At 41.9% G+C, this 18,578-nt stretch overlaps 1 protein-coding gene across 3 annotated transcripts in view; it reads left to right on the plus strand.

The window, feature by feature from the left end:
* The window catches only part of Ptpro (protein tyrosine phosphatase receptor type O), a 211,010-nt gene that overhangs the window by 129,642 nt on the left and 62,790 nt on the right, over window positions 1–18,578 (plus strand). For all 3 annotated transcript variants that reach the window (XM_015995417.3, XM_076568116.1, XM_076568117.1), the window contains exons 7-11: window positions 2,149–2,345; window positions 9,147–9,267; window positions 10,024–10,217; window positions 11,408–11,519; window positions 17,666–17,817. In XM_015995417.3, the coding sequence (XP_015850903.1) occupies window positions 2,149–2,345; window positions 9,147–9,267; window positions 10,024–10,217; window positions 11,408–11,519; window positions 17,666–17,817 (776 nt within the window). The remainder of the gene's footprint in view (window positions 1–2,148; window positions 2,346–9,146; window positions 9,268–10,023; window positions 10,218–11,407; window positions 11,520–17,665; window positions 17,818–18,578) is intronic.

Below are 18,578 nucleotides of genomic sequence, written 5' to 3' on the forward strand. Positions count from 1 at the left end.
TGCTTCTGTATGAGACCACCTGAGACAGAATACCAAGAAGTCTTCAGCCTTCCCATGAGTCTAAAACGTCTTGCTAACCAGGAGGTCACCTTGCCCAAGTATACAGCACGGGCTGATGGCTGCCGTGGAAACTCCGTGAATGGCGGCAGCCATGGCGGCCTTCCTTTTCTTGTAGCTTCAAGTAGGTTTCACAGCACAGATCAAAAACCTAGAACTTAGTATGAGAGATTTATCTAGATTTTTCTGTCATATATTCTTATTTTTAAAGAGATTATAAAACTCCTTGTTCCGTGTGTATGGTGGGGTGGGGCATACATACATACCACAGTTCCCTTGTGGAATCAGAGGAGGACTCATGGGAATCAGTTCTCTCCTTCCACCATGTAGGACCAAGGACCAAACTCAGGCCATTAGACTTCCCAAAAAGTGCCTTTCCTTCTGAAACACCTCTCTGGCCTACAGCTTTCTTCTTAACAAGACCCAAAGTGCCATTGTTAATATTACAGAGTTGTTCATACACATGATTATTTCAGAGATTTATTTTAACATTTGAATGAAAAATTTTCCTTTGCCAATGAAAGGATGATATATGATATTTTAAGTGCTTAAAATAGTCTATTTAATTGCATAGATGCCTAATACAGTGTATATGCTCCTTTGGTTTAAAAAATATACCAGACTGTAGATACAAATACTCATAGTTACTGGATAGATGATTACACTCCAGCTAAATAGTGTTTTCAGTCCACTCTGATGAGAGTAATAACATCAAGACTTATATACATGTCACTGCATTATGATGTATATTGGTGTAGAGTTGAAGTCTTTCCTAAAGATAAGAATGTCGGTACATCCTTACTTCAGTCTCCCCATGGTCTCATCCAGAGAACATTTGTTTTCAGTGCTGGGGACTGAACTCAAAGCCTTGTATGATGGGCGAACACTCTACCACTGTGCTACATCCTCAGTTCCTTTTTATTTTAATTTTAAGACAGGGTCTCCCTAAGCCACTCAGGCTGGCTTTGGACTCTTGATGGAGCCCAGATGGGCCTTCATCTTGGCATCTGTCTGCCTGGCCCTGCAGGGCAGCTAGGGTTCAGAAGCTTTCTCCACTGTGCCTGGCTTGGAGGAACCTGTCTGTCATTCCCATTTTTTACATGAAAAGTTCTGAGTCATAGAGAGCAAATCTGTGGCTTTCACATGTGTCAAGACCGAGACTGGAATTGGAGGTAATCTGATGGTGGCGTTTGCCTGGCATTCACGGTGTCACTTACGTCAGGTCAGCTGTGCTGCCACACCCAAACCTTCACTGTCCCCATGGCACTGGGCAGAGCATCTGAGTCTCTGGGATTCAATTTCCTTATTAAGTTAAGGTGATGGATCTCTTATTTTTTTGTTTACTTATATTTATCAATGCATATATTTCGCTTTTGAGAAGAGTCTCATGTAGCTAACTCAGGCTACCATCAAACCCACTATGGAGCTGAAGTACTGGGATTACAGGTGTGCACCACCACACCCAGTTTATGGGATGCTGGATATCTGTACTCGCTGGTTTTGTGTGTCAACTTGACACAAGCTAGAGCCATCAGAGAGGAAGGAACCTCAGTTGAGGAAATGACCCCATGAGATCCAGCTGCAAGACATTTTCTCAATTAGTGGGAGGGCCCAGCCCACGGAGGGTTGTGCTATCCCTGGGCTGGTGCTCCTGGGTTATACAAGATCCCCCTAGCAGAGCAATTATGAACACTGATGAAATGCCACAGTGTCACACCCTCTCTCTGATAAAGACTTCACTGGAATATTCTCAGATGTTCCTGACAACTGAAATTGAGCTTGTTTTTATTAGTGTTGCTGCTGACACTATGATTGCTTGGGCCGGGGGTGGGGGTGGGGGAGTAGAATTGAGGGATCTATAGCTGCCAGAAGGTGGACAGAGCAATCAAGCTAGTGCTAGTCTTCCTCTGAGTCTCTTTGTAAGGACGGTCACACACACACACACACACACACACACACACACACACACACACACACACACACTACCACCACCACCAACAACAACAACACATAATGACCATTAAATCTAGAATCTTCTGTTTCAACCAGCTCAGTATACAACTCCCTTTTATTGTGATTTGCAATGTCCAGGCCCCACAGGAGAGTGGATTGAAGAGCTGACTGAGAAGCCACAGCACGTGAGTGTCCATGTCTTAAGCTCAACTACAGCCTTGATGTCGTGGACATCTTCCCAGGAGAACTACAACAGCACCATTGTGTCTGTGGTGTCACTGACCTGCCAGAAACAGAAGGAGAGCCAGCGGCTGGAGAAGCAGTATTGTACCCAGGTAAGACGCACAAGGACAAACACACCACCAAGTCCCTGAAGGCCGCTTGAAACTCAGCCTGGAGTGATGCAAGATGGACACTTCCCCCAAGCCTTGCAAAGTTCTCCTCGGGTGTGTGGGGAGTGACATCAGCAGGAGCCACCCCAGGAGTCAGGAAATGAGTGGGCAGGGCTGGTTAGTTCACTTCTCTTCTTCCCCTTTGTCAGGGAACACATTCCCATCCCTTCCATTTCCTACTCAAGAGACTTTGCTGAGTGCCTACTATGGGTCAAGAGCTTAGAGAGATGCTGGAGCCGGAGGTCAGTTTGAAGCATCCCAGTCTTGCAGAACAGTGCTGTCACGACCTAGTGAGAATAACCAAAAACGAGTGCAGAATGACTGAGCCTCATTTCAGAAGCCCAGACTAGCAGTTGATGATGCTTCCGAGTTCACAAAAGGAGGGCCTCGCCGTATCCTAATATGGATTGTGAGGCAGAAGTATCAAAAGTGGTCCAAGAAATCCTTGCCTAGGGAGGAGACAGCCGAGCAGAAGCATTTTCCCACTTCTGTTGTAACTTTGAAAGTAACGTGGACTCAATAAAACACGTTTAAAAGCTAAAGTTTATAAACTCTAACAGTCTTCTCTTCACCAACCCCAACTAAGAGTTCTGAAGGATAAAAGGGACCCAAACAGCCACAGGGAGGAGAAGGGCAGGCAGAAAGGATATGCAAATTAGTGGCCTCGTGATTGGCTAGACACGGACACCTACAGCCAATCATTAGTGCGGGGGCCCTGTGCTAGTTCCCTAAAATCTAGATTTTGTTTTCTTCCCTAGAGGTGGTGGGGGTGACATCTATTTCTGTGTTGACCATCTGAGACATATCCATTCCTCTTGGGAAAGTTAGGCATCTGTGAAATTCAAAGAGTGAGAAATTTTAAGTTGATAAGATTGATTTGTGCCATGGACTTTGGAGAACTAAAAGCTTCAGAATGCTGAGATAAGCCATTCCCAGAGGCTGAACCCACCCCTTTGACTCCATCAAATTAAGGAGAAAATATGCTAAACCGATTAGCTAGCAATCGCGGCTCCTTTTTCAGTTCATTAGTTTCCTTCCCTGAACGTACCCAACATAACTGACTTTACCCGGGTGGGAAAACACATCTCCTTCACAGACAGTGACCTGGAACTCAACTGTCCAAGGTACATTTGGTACATTTCCTTCTTGTCCCTTCTAATATAACAGATTATGAATCTTTCTCCTGGGAGCCCAAAGCAAAGGTTCTCATAGATGCTGTAAGTTATAAATAATCCAGAAAAGACCTGTCCAACTGGATCCTCACACCATTCTCTCGAAACATAACATTAAGCCCGTTAGGATTATGGATGGACAAGGAGGCTGATGTTTAAGAGTGTGAGAAACGGCCCAGCATTCCAGGTGTCCTCTCAATTAACACAAGACTTTCTGGGGATTGTCATAGTGTTGTAACCTCAGTATCCATGACCCATGGTCCCAACACACACACATACACACACACACACACACACACACACACACACCATATATGCACTTACACGTAATTTTCAGATGGGAAAACTGAACTCAAAATGTCTCCAGAGGACTGCAGAGATGGCTCATCAGGTAAAAGCACTCACTGCCTGTGCAATCATGAGGGCCTGAGTTCAGAACCTAGGATCCGCATAACAAGCCAGGCATCAAGAAATTACCAGTAATGCCCACTCTGAGAGCTCCCATGACATCTTCTAGCTGGCATGGGCACAGGTATGCATGGTGCTCCCCCCCAAAAATATGTGCACCTACTACACTCACACAGACATGGGTACATGCATAAATAAATCATAAATAAGTAAATTAGTGAATGCTTTCTTTTCAGTCTCAACAGAAGCTGGGTAGATGGCGCAGTTGACAAAGCATGTGCTACAAACATGAAGTCCTCTGTGTCATGTAAATCCAGACACAGAACATTGATTTGCCTGTAGCTCTAAAATAAAAGTGGTCCCGAGTCAAATACAGGATAAAATTACTTATCCAAAATGCTTGGGCTCAGAAGTATTTCAGACACGGAGCTGTGGTGGGGGTTGGAATATTTGTGTATACATAATGAGCTATGTTGGGGTTCAACCGTAGTATAAACAAAACATTCATCTGTGTTTCATATATAACCCGACACATAATCAGAAGACAGCTTTAAGCGATATCTTAATAAGTTTGCTCATGACATAAACATTTATGATGTGAAGTTCGCTATGCTGGCTCAAAAGGTTTCAGATCTTGGATCATTTTGGATTTTGCATTTTGAGATTGGGTTTGCTGAAGCTGTGTCTAATCATCATCATTACAGTCTGTGAAGGATTGCTCCTCATGTTGCCAGGACATTCCCTGAGATACTCTGCTACAGTCTGTCCTTTGTCCATGAGCATCCACTGATATCTGTGTGACTCTGTATGTAAAGTGCTGCCTGTGTGGAGTGCTGGAGATGAACAAATTAGACCTGAGTCCTTATTTCATAAAGGGTAAAGCCTGGTCTCCCTCCTCAATAGACTGCTTACAATGATTTCCATTTGTCCTGATCAGAAGCACATATTCTTCATATGAGCTTGCATGGAAATGAATCCCACTTACAACCATTCTGGAGCTATTCATTCATAGAGATGCTGAACATGAAATCACTATTTAATCTGTGTTCTATAAGAAATCTTCTTAATTATCCAAAGTAAATGTGCCCTGAGCATCTTCTCAAAAGACTTAGCACACTATCGCTGATGTCAAAATAGGGATATGAGTGCCACAGGAGATATATGCATCCATATTCATTCTTATATTGGATCTGCCTTGGTTCATGAATGCTGTTTAACTGTTTGCTCGAGTGCATAATAACAAAACAAAAGCAGATGGATGGACATATCAGCCTTTCAACTGTATGAAGGAAGAAAGGATGGGCCTGGGAGGCAGAATATGTAAGGGAACCTCTTGGAAGCCACAGAGCTGCCGGTGACAAAGCAGGACTCACTCCCCAGGATGCTCTGTCTTCACAGGTAGTCCTGTGGACAGTTTGTGCTGCCTTGTGGGATAAGAATGGGGTAGAGAGAGCCAATTTGAGAGTCTAGAGCACCAACTACAGCATCACCTAAATGTGAGGAATTGAACCAAGGTCCTCTGAGAGGGACAGAAGTATACCCTTAACTATTATAACCCCTCATGTATTTCTTGATGTCATCGTCCGTGATATTGGGAGAAATCAATCCTACCTCAGAGGGTTTTAATAAGGGTAAACAATGCTGAGTCTAAGATAGTGTCTGAAGGATACTAAAGAAAAGGGAAAGAAGGATCAACTTGTGTTGCTCTCTGGGCTTAGCTGGGTGTCCTTCAGTTCAGGGGAGAGTGATGAAGTGTCTCTCTGGGTTTGGAACAGAAAAGCCCACTGACTGGAATGAATGTACACTAAAGAGCTAACAAGGAAAGCATCATAAGGGTGAAGTAGGACCACCCCAGACTTGGGGAGACCTTCATGCTCATAGCATCCTGCCCACTGCTTAACAGACTGCTGTGTTTCTTCCAACTGCTCTCCTTACTGTTTTTGCTCTTGTGCGTTTAGCTCATTAGGGACAGGCAGAGCCAGTGCCCTGGGGGAGACATATTGAATGGAGTGGAGTCACTGAGATTAAAGAGTAAGCCAGCAAGGGATAAAAATAATTATAGAATGGATGTGAATTAAGTGGAAAGATTTGTTAACTATTATATTTGTTATTATATTAATCACACATCACATATCATATTATATTTATTAATATATTAATTTATATTATATTCATCAATTCAATATTAAGTGGTTTGTTGGCTAGTGATTAATTAATTAGAAAAAATGGCACAGGAGTGTTGTAGACAGATTTATCTTTAGCCTGCCAGCTCAAAAAAAGCAACAATAGATTTATTACTAACTATGAAAGCTCAGCCTTAGTTAGCTTAGGCTTGTTTCTAACTAGCTCTTATAACTTAAATTAACGCATTTCTATTAATCTATGTGCTGTCACGTGGCTCATGGCTTTTACCTCCACTCCTGCATGTTTTACTTCATCTGTATCCAGTTGGCAACCCTGCCTTTCTTCTTCCCCGAGACCTCTCTGTCCCTGGAAGTCCTGACTAACCTCTTCCTACCCAGCTATTGGCCATTCAGCTCCAATCACAGTGACACATCTTCACACAGTGTGAAGGAACATTCCACAACAGAGAATTAAGGTGTAAATACAGGTTTACACCTCAACAGATATTTACGGATCCAAGGGGTGGGTGGATTGATGTTTCTAATATTTTCTATAAAGACAGGTAGTTTGCAATGACATTGTCCTCCTGTCGTTTTTGTAAAGCAATATGACTTTTTTCCCGTGTTTCTACTCCATTTAAAAGGCATCATGTCCCTAGGGTGGGTTTATGACTGCTGTGTATTTAAGTGGCTGTGACTCGAGTGTTCATGAACAGTTAGAAAAGTGCTGCCTCAAATATTGTCAAATCGGAAGAGTGACAACATCATCCTGGAACAACCTGCACAGTTTGTGTCTTACGTTGGTCTGAATATTCTAAATAGCAACACGAGTGATTAAAGAGCCAACTGAGCATTTACAAGTGTCTCACATGTCTAAAATGCTCTGTCATAGCAAAAATAGAACTCTTTGGCAGTGTGGCTAACATCCCCCACACATGTGGTTCAACAGCAGGTTGTTATGCATATGTAAGAGAGTAATCTAGAATGCTGAGACTTGTGGGAAAGGAGAAGAAAGATGCCAGTCTGTTGCATTTGCTCTCGTGTTGAATGAACAACTGATCCACTGAGTAAACATTAGTTCTGTCACATAGAATGCAATTTTAATAAAACAGTATTGTTCTGTCATGCACAACATGCACTGTCTCTCTTTATTTTTACTTTATTTTCAGAGGCCAGAATTTCACATAGCCCATGCTGGTCTCTAACATACTATATAGTTTAAGATGGCCTTGAACTCCTAATGTTCCTTGACTCTACCTCCCAAAGTATTAGGATTCTGCAATGTGCCACCATGTCCAGCATATAATTTTGTTCACAAGTTTGTCTCTTTAGATGAGAGTCATGCTGGGTAACTTTGACTATAAGTCTTCTGGAAAATAAATCTAGATATGGGTAAAATACTACCATAAAAGGGTGTAAATAGGCAAAGAAGGGGAAGGGACTAATTAACTAGTCAAGTGTAATCCTCTCTAATTGCCACACCCATTGGGTAGGCTGTACTCTAATCAAATTATGATACATCTAATACACATACCAGCTTCTGAAACACAACATTGAAATTCATGTCACAAGTACTGTTTATCCTTAAAATTTTAATGAGACTTAAAAAACACAGCTCAAATTGCCAATGAAATCATTATCCATCAATTTAGTTCATTCCTGTAGAAGTTTTCCATTTTACATACCCCAGAAGCCAAAACAATTGATCCTAAGAGTTAATGTGTCTTATGGTCTGGTCTAAGCGTCCCACAACTCTAAGATGTGTTATCACTTATATTAGAATAATGAGGAAACAAAGATGACAATTGTAAGTAAAGTATAAATAAAGCCTTGTGTTTATACTAATAGAATTGGAATTGTATTTCAAGCAATCTGAAGAGAATTAGTTTGTCTTCCAAAGTTAAAGTGTCTTGAATATTAGAAGCACTAACATCAAAGCTGGGACTAGACAGGTGACTCTGAGGGTAAAGTACCTGACACAAAAGTGCACGGACAGAGGCAGATCCTTCCCAAAAAGCCAGACAAGGTAACAGAGCCCTGTAATCCCAGCTCTGGGAGGCAGAGGCTGGCCAGCCAGTTTAGGCAATGGTGAGTACCTGGTTCTGTGAGAGACCTTGTCTCAAAGATAATGTGCAGTGATAGAGAAAGACACCTGAAAATAGCTCTGGCCTCCACACATACAAAACATGGGTGCACAGGCACACACATACACTTCATACAAATGTGCATGCACACACACACAATGTACACACATTCACATTAAACCCACTCACTTCTTAACCTTGAATTGAAGCATCAACCCTGTATATGCCCACATTCATTTTTAATAAATCCACTTTGTTCAGTGTATGCTGATACTATTTCTCTCTGAATCACACTGGTCACATAACCAATACAAAATAACTGAGACACTGCTCTCTATGACATCATTTTACAAGGTTGCAATAGACTTGCAGAGTGCTCACGGCTGTACCTTGACCTGCCCCGAGTGCAGATGAGAGGTCACAGCACTGGACTTCTTCTCCCAATGGTGAATCTGACCTTGGCCATTCTCTGGCTTTGCTTTTCTATCTATTAAATCAGAAATCGGAACAGATAATCTCTTAGGTCATTTCCATCTCTATAATTAGATATTATATGCTTCTAAGTGATGAGAGACTAAAGACAATTCTGCACTGATCTTGGCATGTCATCAGCTGACACTACAATTTAGGATGTCAGCCTGCCCTCATGATATTCCTGATTTGATTATGGTTCTGGGGGGATGTGGCTCTAGTGTGTGTGGTTACAATTGACAGTGATGCATAGAGGGCAGCCCATGGGACATATTAAATCCAGTCACGGAATTTGAATGTCCTGGGTCTCCTTCCGAACTCACATAAACTATAAATCTTCCTAATTTTGAAATCTAACCTTCCTCAGCATGAGGAAAAGATACTGAATTTCAAGTCAGCTGTCACACTCTAGCAACTTCGTGTGGCTTTTGTGTCATGCTCTGAAAGCCTAGCTCTACATAAATCTTTTTGGGTGTTTGATTTAAGGTGAACTCAAGCAAACCTGTTATTGAAAATCTGGTTCCCGGTGCCCAGTACCAGGTTGTGATGTACCTAAGGAAAGGCCCTTTGATTGGGCCACCTTCTGATCCAGTGACATTTGCCATTGGTAAGTTGTTAGCCACAGAAATAATGATCTATCTTTACCAGACTACTGGAGGAAAAGATGCGGTCTTCAGGCTGAATTCATTACATGTGGGAGGGTCATGAGGGTGTGCTCAATATCCCTGCGTTAGACTATAGGCTTTTCTTTTTCTTTATTCTTAAGCTTTTCAATATTTATGGGAGATAACTTCCAGGGAATGCCTCCCACACACAGGGCTGAAGCCCAGAGGCAGATGCTGCAGTTCTTGCTGCCTTCCCTGACACTTCAGCCATGGCTGAGTTAATCTTTTATAACATCTAGTACAGTACAAATACTACACAACGTTTATTATGCTGTTTAGAAAGAGGTAACTTTTAGAAGACCTCATTTTTAGATACAATTTTGTGGGAGATTGAGGATGTGGATCTAGTGTGTGTGATTACACACACACTCAACAGTAAGGCTTAGAGGGCAGTCCATAGGGCATATTAAATCCATCCACAAAGGCTACGCCCATTGTTCATTGAATTAAATCAATGGATCCTAGTACCTGCTGATGTGAAGGACTGACTACATCAAATAAGCAGAATTGTATATTTGGAAGACATCCCTGTGTTTACTACATAGGAGAAAGAGTCGGAGGTAAATATATTTACTTTGATTTTTCAGGATGGTGTTAAGAAAATGATAGTCCTGATTGTTCAGTTTTGAAGCCATTGTGAAGACACTAATGTCCCCTCCTCATTTTCTCTCTTTACTCTCTACCCCTTCCTCCTTTAGTTCCCACTGGGATAAAGGATTTGATGCTCTACCCCTTGGGTCCCACGGCAGTAGTGCTGAGCTGGACCCGACCTTACTTGGGAGTCTTCAGAAAATATGTGGTTGAAATGTTTTATTTCAACCCGACCACCATGACCTCAGAGTGGACAACCTACTACGAAATAGCAGCGACTGTCTCCTTAACAGCATCCGTGGTAATCCTCCCTAGCCAGCTGGTACACTCCCGTGTAAATGGTCATGCCTGTGTCACAAGTATGTCAGAGAAAGTCATCTGTAAATTAGGTCATTTTGGAAGTAAGCATAGATAACTAGCTGTTTTCAAGGCCCGGGGTTATTGTTTATTTTTAATTGTTGTTGTTTTTTATTTAGTTTAATTTAATTTTGTTCTGTGTTATTGTTTTTGAGACAGCCTCAAATAGCCAAAGAAGTTTAATTTAGTTTTGTCCTGTGTTATTGTTTCTGAGACAGCCTCATATATTCAAGGATGACCATGAACTTCCTTGAAAGTGCTGGGATGGCGTGAAGGCAAGCACTTGGGCCACTCTTGCTTTTTGTTTGGTTGCTAGTCCAAGGCTTTACTTTTCTCTTAGGTTTAGATTCTGTCTTTGTCTTTGGAGAGGGAGAGAGGGAGAGAGAGGGAGAGACACACACACATACAAACACACACACACACACACACACACACACACACACACACACACACACACACACACACACGGGGGGGGGGGGAGAATTATGCAGCTACCTTTCACCCCTGCTGGTATTTTTCTCTTAATGAATTTTTTCAAATCAGAGCAGAACCACCCCATACTGACTTTCTGATCAACACAAGAGGTTTCCCTCTGCTCTTCAGCAGTTGACTGACACTGTCAGTCTCTAGCTGTGACTCCTCTTGGCATATACAGATTGTTAAATACCTATATTGCTAACCCTTTGGAAACAGCTTTCAAAGCTTAGGTAATAACTGCTCTTTCTGAGACCAGATTCATTTTGCAAAGTGTTGGCTACCTACACATAGCACATGAAGCATACAATTGCTGCTTGTCATCACGCTAGAATACTATTCTGTTATCCTGGAAGCAGGGAAATAAATGTGTATAGACACTTATAAATAAGTGGAACTTCATTGTGCAGTATAACCTTGGAAATGGTGAAGTAATACCCATATTTATCTGTCTCTGAATCATCTTTTAAAATTATATATATCTCATTTCATTTCATTTATGGCTCATTTCACTTCAAAAGTAATTCTAAAGATGTAGAAAAAGAAAACAAAAAAATTGTTTGTTAATGTTTATCGCGACCCAAGGAATGTAAATCAACTCCATAAATACTGTTTTCCTCCTAGTCAATTGTCTCCTGATTTTCCCCCATCCTTATCCAGAGAATAGCAAATCTATTGCCAGCGTGGTACTACAACTTCCGGGTAACCATGGTGACATGGGGAGATCCAGAAATGAGCTGTTGTGACAGTTCCACCATCAGCTTCATAACAGGTGAGTACTGGAGGAAAGGGTCTCATGACAGAATGCCATCTTGAGCAGGAATCAAAGGATCACATGACCAGAAGGGACCAGTCATTCATCACTGACTTGGCATCTTCATGAAAGAGACATCCTTGATTCTGGTCTTTCATGATTTAGTTGGTCAGTGTTAAAACTGAAAGTATGATTTTAAAATCCACAGTTCCTGCCTTTGACTTTTATTCATTTGCAGTCACTGCCCTTGACATGGGCTCTCCAGCCAGAATCGATCAGAACAGAGCTGGCAGCTGCAAACGGAGCTTTCAGCCTCCCCTGCCCACTTGATGGATGTTACACATTAGGTCATCACATCTGTGAGAGTGCTTCATCTCCTTGTTCTTACTCCATTTCTGCACTCACCGACTGATGGTCCTAGAGTCCGCTACAGGCGTCTAAGAGGCATTCATATCACTGGGACATTGCCTCGGGTCACTGTGAACATGAGCAAGCTAACTTCCCCACGCCTCAGGTCTGTGCAAGACACAGAAGAGGATGATGTGGAATGCCTACCATTGCAACCAATGGCGACTTCTCTATTGAAGAAACTACTAAGCAGAATATAATGGCACAAAGTTTAGGTGCTTAAATTAAGTCAGTCTTAGTCCCTCCAAAGCCTTAAATTGTGTAGTTACATCAACAATTTTAGAAAACAATGAAAATGGAAAATTCACTTAAGGAAGCACTAACCTTGGGGCTGGAGAAGTGGCCCAGTGGTTAAGAACACTTGCTGCTCTTCCAGAGAAACTGAGTTCAGGTCTCTACACCCAAGCCAGGTGGCTCACAACCACCTGGAACTCCAGCTCTGTAGACTAAATGCCCTCTTCTGACCTCCATGGATACCTGTACTCACATGCACATAACCTTACACAGATACATACATACACAGAATCAAAAATAAAGTAAATCTTAAAAATAAAAAAGCACTAGACCCTTGTTTGGACTAACATTGTTCAAGAACTTTCTCTGGACGTAGAGCTCTATTGGACAAACAGTGGAGGTGATGAATTATGGCATGCCACTATCCAGTGCACTTTCTGACCCACATGCCAACAGACATATTAGAAGGGGTGAGTGAGACAATCCTGGCAGAGGAAGCAGTACCAATCACTAGGTAAACTCTATGGTCAGCTCTCAAACTCTATCAATAAGCTCATGTTTAACTATCATTAAATTCACTATAGAACTAATTCTTATAGGTTAGCTTTATGGACATTTGCTTTCAGAGAATGAGTGCCCTTTTCTCCCTAGATGGGACAATGACCTTTAAAAAGACTTGGCTTTGTGGTGGTATTATGTTCCCCAAAATATTGTGTACCCTAATAAACTTATCTGGGGTCAGAGAACAGAAAAGCCACTAGATACTTAGGATAGGTAGTGGTAGCACACGCCTTTAATCCTAGCATTCCAGAGGCAGAAATCCATCTGTTCAAGGATACAGACAAGCATGGTGACTCATGCCTTTAATCCCAGAAAGCGAGCCTTTAATCCCAGGGAGTGATGGTAGAAAGCAGAAAGGTATATAAGGCATGAGGACCAGAAACTAAAAGCATTTGGCTGGTTAAGCATTCAGGCTTTCGAGCAACAGTTCAGCTGAGGCCAATTCTGGATGAGGACTCAGAGGCATCCAGTCTGAGAAGTTGGTGAGGTGAGGTAGCTGTGGCTTGCTCTGTCTCTCTGATCTCCCAGAATCCACCCCAATAACTGGCCTCAGGCTTGATTTTATTAATAAGAACTTTTAAGATTCCTGCTACATGGCTTTGACCTTGCTCTGCTCATCTCTGGTTGCACACACTTGGGTGAATCATCTTAATGATTTTGAACTTTTTCTCAGCAGCAGAACTATCCAAGATCCTGTCCACAAGCCCATAGAGCAAAAAGTTCATGGATTAGACTATCCCCTTCACAGAGTCTTGGCAGCAGTAATAGTGAATTAACAAGAGTTGGGGTTCTGTCTGCAGTAGCACAGTGTACCTTTTAAAATGATGACCTGGAGCTGAAGAGATGGTTCCACAGTTAAGAATGCTTGCTGCTCTTGCTGGGGACCTGGGTTTAGTTCCCATCATCCCTGTCAGGTGACTCATAATCACCTATAGCTATAGTGCCGAGGGACCTGGCGCCCTCTTCTGGTCTCTTTGGACACTGCACTAACATGCACAACCTCCCTCCCCATGTACACACACACACACACACACACACACACACACACACACACACACACACACACACACACACATCATTAAAAATAAGAACATGCCGGGCGGTGGTGGCGCACGCCTTTAATCCCAGCCCTCGGGAGGCAGAGCCAGGCGGATCTCTGTGAGTTTGAGGCCAGCCTGGGCTACCAAGTGAGTTCCAGGAAAGGCGCAAAGCTACACAGAGAAACCCTGTCTTGAAAAACCAAAAAAAAAAAAAAAAAACTTTTAGATAAATAAAATTAGGACATGCCTGGGTTTGAGCAAAGTCTACAACAGTTTAGATGGGATATGTCAAGTTTAAATACATAATCTGTCTCCATGAGCTATCTGCCTTGGTGACCAATTTATTATCTCCAACAATATGATCTTTGAAAATTTACTTTTTTCTAATGAATAGTTTAGTCAAATTGACATTAAGTCTATAGTTTTATCACAACTGTTTTCAAGTCTCACATCTGAAAAATGGGTCTAGTAATAGCACAGTGTAAGAATTAAACCATATCATAAAAATCATTAAAATATATTAGCATGGCTGAGGAGGTAGCTCAGAGGGTGAAGTGTTTGCTGAACACAGACAAAGATCTGAGTTCAGACCCATAGGACCTAAGCTGGATGTGTCTATGATCCCAACATTGGGGAGCCTGGTAGATCTCAGGGCTCACTGGCCAGCCAGTCTGGCTGATATGGTGAGCTCCAGGAGCAGAAGGATTTTAATCATTGAAAGAAAAGGGGGTGGGGAACAATATAACAAGATATCCCTTTCTACCTCTGGCCCCTGCATGCATATGCATGAGCAAGCCCACTTACACACACACACACACACACACACACACACACACACACCACACACGCACGCACGCACCCGCACGCACCCACACGCACCCCTCACAAACACCACAGATCTACAAAAATTTAATTTATACACACACACATACACATTTGTACACACACATATACATATATGTGTATATTTATATATTAAACCAGTTGAAATTCTAGCCCTTTAGTTCTTTGCCTGACTCATTTCCCATTTCAGACAAGAATCTTATTTTTTTAAAAATGAGATTCTTATGCACTGCTTTTCTTTGTTTTGAATTTTAATCCAAATTATCAGATTGTATGGTGTGAAAGGAAACTAGCAAACTGGGCCGAGAGGTGCAGGTCAGTAATCCCAGCTACTTGGGAAAGTAGAACAAGAAGATCACACGTTCAAGGCCAGCCTGGCCTACAGGGTGAAGTCAAAGTCAGCCTGATCCAGTGTTAGAGCCCTTGCCAGGTTGCAGGAAGCTCTGAGTTCAGTGGTTCAGTCCTCAGTACTCCCCTTGCCAAAAGAAATAAAAACAGAGCATTTAAATAAAAAATGACTTATTCGGACCTCAATCTACTATCTGGGTTAGGCAACTTGTCTGAAAGCCAAATTCATAGTAATTATGTTACTATACCAAATAACAATTAATAAACAGCTAGTGACATCTTGTGGCCTTTGGCAATATGCAAAATTTTAAAGCAACAAGTACCAAATCTGAAGGCACAGTCTTGTGAGGAGGAGCAGGTACATACACCTAGGTTGATCGTTTTGAGTATTTCTTGCCCTCACCAAAATCAGATTATAAGGAAAAAACCTTTGAACAAGCAATTTACAGGTATCTACAGATGATGAAGTGTGTTGGAATATATTAAGAGGCTATCAAGAAGTCATAGGCATATCTCTGCATTAGATTATTATGGAATATGAGGCGGGCATTTTTGTCTTAACATTACTATGACAGAATATCCCAAGACAACAAACTTACAAGAAGGAAAATTTTCTTTTAACTCATGGTGTCTAGAGTTTTGGTATATAATGAGGCAGGACACCACGGTGTGAAGCAGTCTGGAGCAGTAAAGCCGCTCACCTCACAGCATCTGGAAAGAAAAACGGACAGAGCAAGAGGAAGAGACCTGGCGCAAAGCATATGCTTCCAGGTCAAATCCCCAGTCACCTCCTTCCTCTCACTAGACCCCGGCCCTAAGGTTTCCATCACCTCTCCAGACAGGGAGAGCATCGCTGATAGTCAGGGGTTGTCCTGTTAGACACACGGGAAGGTGGAGCATCGGGGATTGTTATTGTGTTCTTAGACACAGGGAAAGGGGAGAGCATTGGGGATAGTTAGGGATTGTGTTCTTAGACACACAGGAAGGGGAGAACATTGGGGATAGTTAGGGATTGTGTTGTTAGACACAGGGAAAGGGGAGAGCATCGGGGATAGTTAGGGACTGTGTTGTTGGACACACAGGAAGGGGAGAGCATTGCTGATAGGGATTGTGTTAAACACACAGGAAGTGGCTGCTCACGCTTCACAAGAAACAGATGGGTGGTTCGTACAGGCATGCATGTAAACATGTGCTCCATGTAGATATTATGCAGATGTTGTAAATCACACACATGCTATAATTCCTTCAGTAACTAATAGGTTTTGAAATTGTCTACTGAAATCCATGTCACCTATTAGTGTCCTGTTAAAGGAAATGATTCTTATGATTTCTAGAAATTTTACTTTAAAGACTTTGGTTGATCTTACACCATGTCTTGGGGTGAAGTGCTTGCTTTCCAACCAATTCGCACATGCATTTTAAATTTAATTGTATATTCGTTTCTTAAAACTTCAGAATTTTAGGATACTTTAAAAGATAATTAAAATATGCTCTCAGAGTTTATATGATATGAAGTTTAAATAAACTTTCTTCCTCGGCAAAAATTACATTTTAAATTAAATTACATTTTAATTTTAAAGTGTTAGAATATGAATTAAAGAAATAACCTCAATGCTAGACTTAAGCTTTGGGGCATGATTTTAACAATCTATTCTTTCTTTACTGTTATGTCTGCCTTTACTAAGAGCCCACTTTCTGAAAAGCACACCGTAGTTGGTTTTTTTCACTCTTCACTCTTTGGGGGCCCACCACCCAACTCCCACATAAACACATGGGAACTTATTCTTACTTATGAATGTGCAGCCTTAGCTTGGCTTGTTTCTGCCAGCTTTTCTTGAATTATCCCATCTACCTTTTGCCTCTGGGTTTTTACCATTCTCTATTCTATATGCCTTCCTTTCCTTCTCACTACATGGCTTGCTGTAGCTGGCTGACTGGCCCCTGGTGTCCTCTTCTCCTCCTTTTCTTGCTCCTCCCTCTTCTCTCTTCTATTTATTCTCTCTGCCTGGCAGCCCTGCCTATTTCTTTCTCTTCCTAGCTATTGGCTGTTCAGCTCTTCATTAGACCAATCAGGTATTTTAGGCAGACAAAGTAACACAGCTTTACAGAGTTAAATAAATGCAACACAAAAGAATGCAACACATCTTGCATCATGAAACAAAGGTTCCACAGCATAAACGAATGTAATACATCTTAAACTAATATTCTACAACAGCACAGGGCTTGATTCTGCTATTGAAGTCACCATATTATGTTAGGGAAGTGACAGTTGTCTGTCCTTCCATCGTGGTTGTCTTCTGCGTCTTCCCATCTCTCCTGATGTTCTTTAGTCTCCTAAGCACCTTTAATGCACCACAATGAAAGATTGATTTAGTATTACAGACCCCAAATTTTCCAAGATTGTTGTGATAATTACCTTCACAATGTCGTTTATTACTGAGTGATGTACCCAATACGCCCAAGCAATCAAACATCTCAAGCATTTTGAAACTGTAATTTAGAGAGCAGACCTTGATACTCTCTGGCTAGGATAGATTCAGCTGTACCGTGTCTGAGATGTGTAAAGTTGCCCAACCTGGACCACTGACCTCCATTTTGTTTCTGAGATCTAGTCATGTGATGTGAAGTTAAATTTTCTAAGTCAGCTTCATTTGGGATCTCTGGCTTTGCTGGGAAGTACCTTGGTCCTAAGCCTCTTGTTCTGAGTTATACTTCTTTCCTTCCTTGCAGCCCCCGTGGCTCCAGATATCACCTCCGTGGAGTACTTCAACAGCCTGCTGTACATCAGTTGGACCTATGGGGATGACACCACTGATCTGTCCCATTCTAGAATGCTGCATTGGATGGTAGTTGCAGAAGGGAAGAAAAAAATTAAAAAGAGTGTATGTTTCCTTGAGTCCTGATATCAGGCACCCAAACAGTTGGTTGCATGAGTATTTGATAATCCTTAATCTTACCTTTAGATCATTGACAGGGAGCTGAAATCATTGCTAGTGCTGATCTCACTTATAATTAAAGTTGGGATTTGAGAACTAAGTGTAGTGGTTACTGAAGATATGGGGGTGTGAGAAGAAGTTTAAGGTCATCTTCAACACATCCTAGGCTACATGTGAGACCCTGTCTCAAAAATCAGTAAGCAAAGTTCTAATGGGAGCTTTTTCTTCAGAATGCTAAACATTTTCAAACAAACCCCACTAACATATGTCAATATGTTCACCGCTTATCCCCAATACCTAAATATCTGAGTGCTTGGAATGTTGATTTACTCTCCCCTGCTTTACTAAGCTTTTTGACCATGTATCAGTTAAAAAACAGATAAACTATTGCAGCCAAACAAACAAAAGGAGAGCGGATTAAATAAAGTAGAAGATGAGGGATCCCCTAGTCTTTTTCTTCTACCCCATCCACTGTTATGTAGAGTGCTCATTTACACACAGGAGGCATCACCCCCTAAACTCTAAGTTGCCTGTGTGGCTTCCACTTGCAATCCATTGGTCAGAATTGGGCCATATGATCCCCTCTAGCTTTGTAGAAGACAGGAAGTAGAGTCAACAGGTACAGACATGACTAGGTTTCTCTGGAACCACACAGTAAATGTCTTTTCTAAAAGCTGTGGTGACTATGTGGGGGTGACGCAGAGTAA

This window comes from Peromyscus maniculatus, chromosome 3, assembly GCF_049852395.1.
Source record: "Peromyscus maniculatus bairdii isolate BWxNUB_F1_BW_parent chromosome 3, HU_Pman_BW_mat_3.1, whole genome shotgun sequence".
In the NCBI taxonomy this organism is placed as follows: Eukaryota; Metazoa; Chordata; class Mammalia; order Rodentia; family Cricetidae; genus Peromyscus; species Peromyscus maniculatus.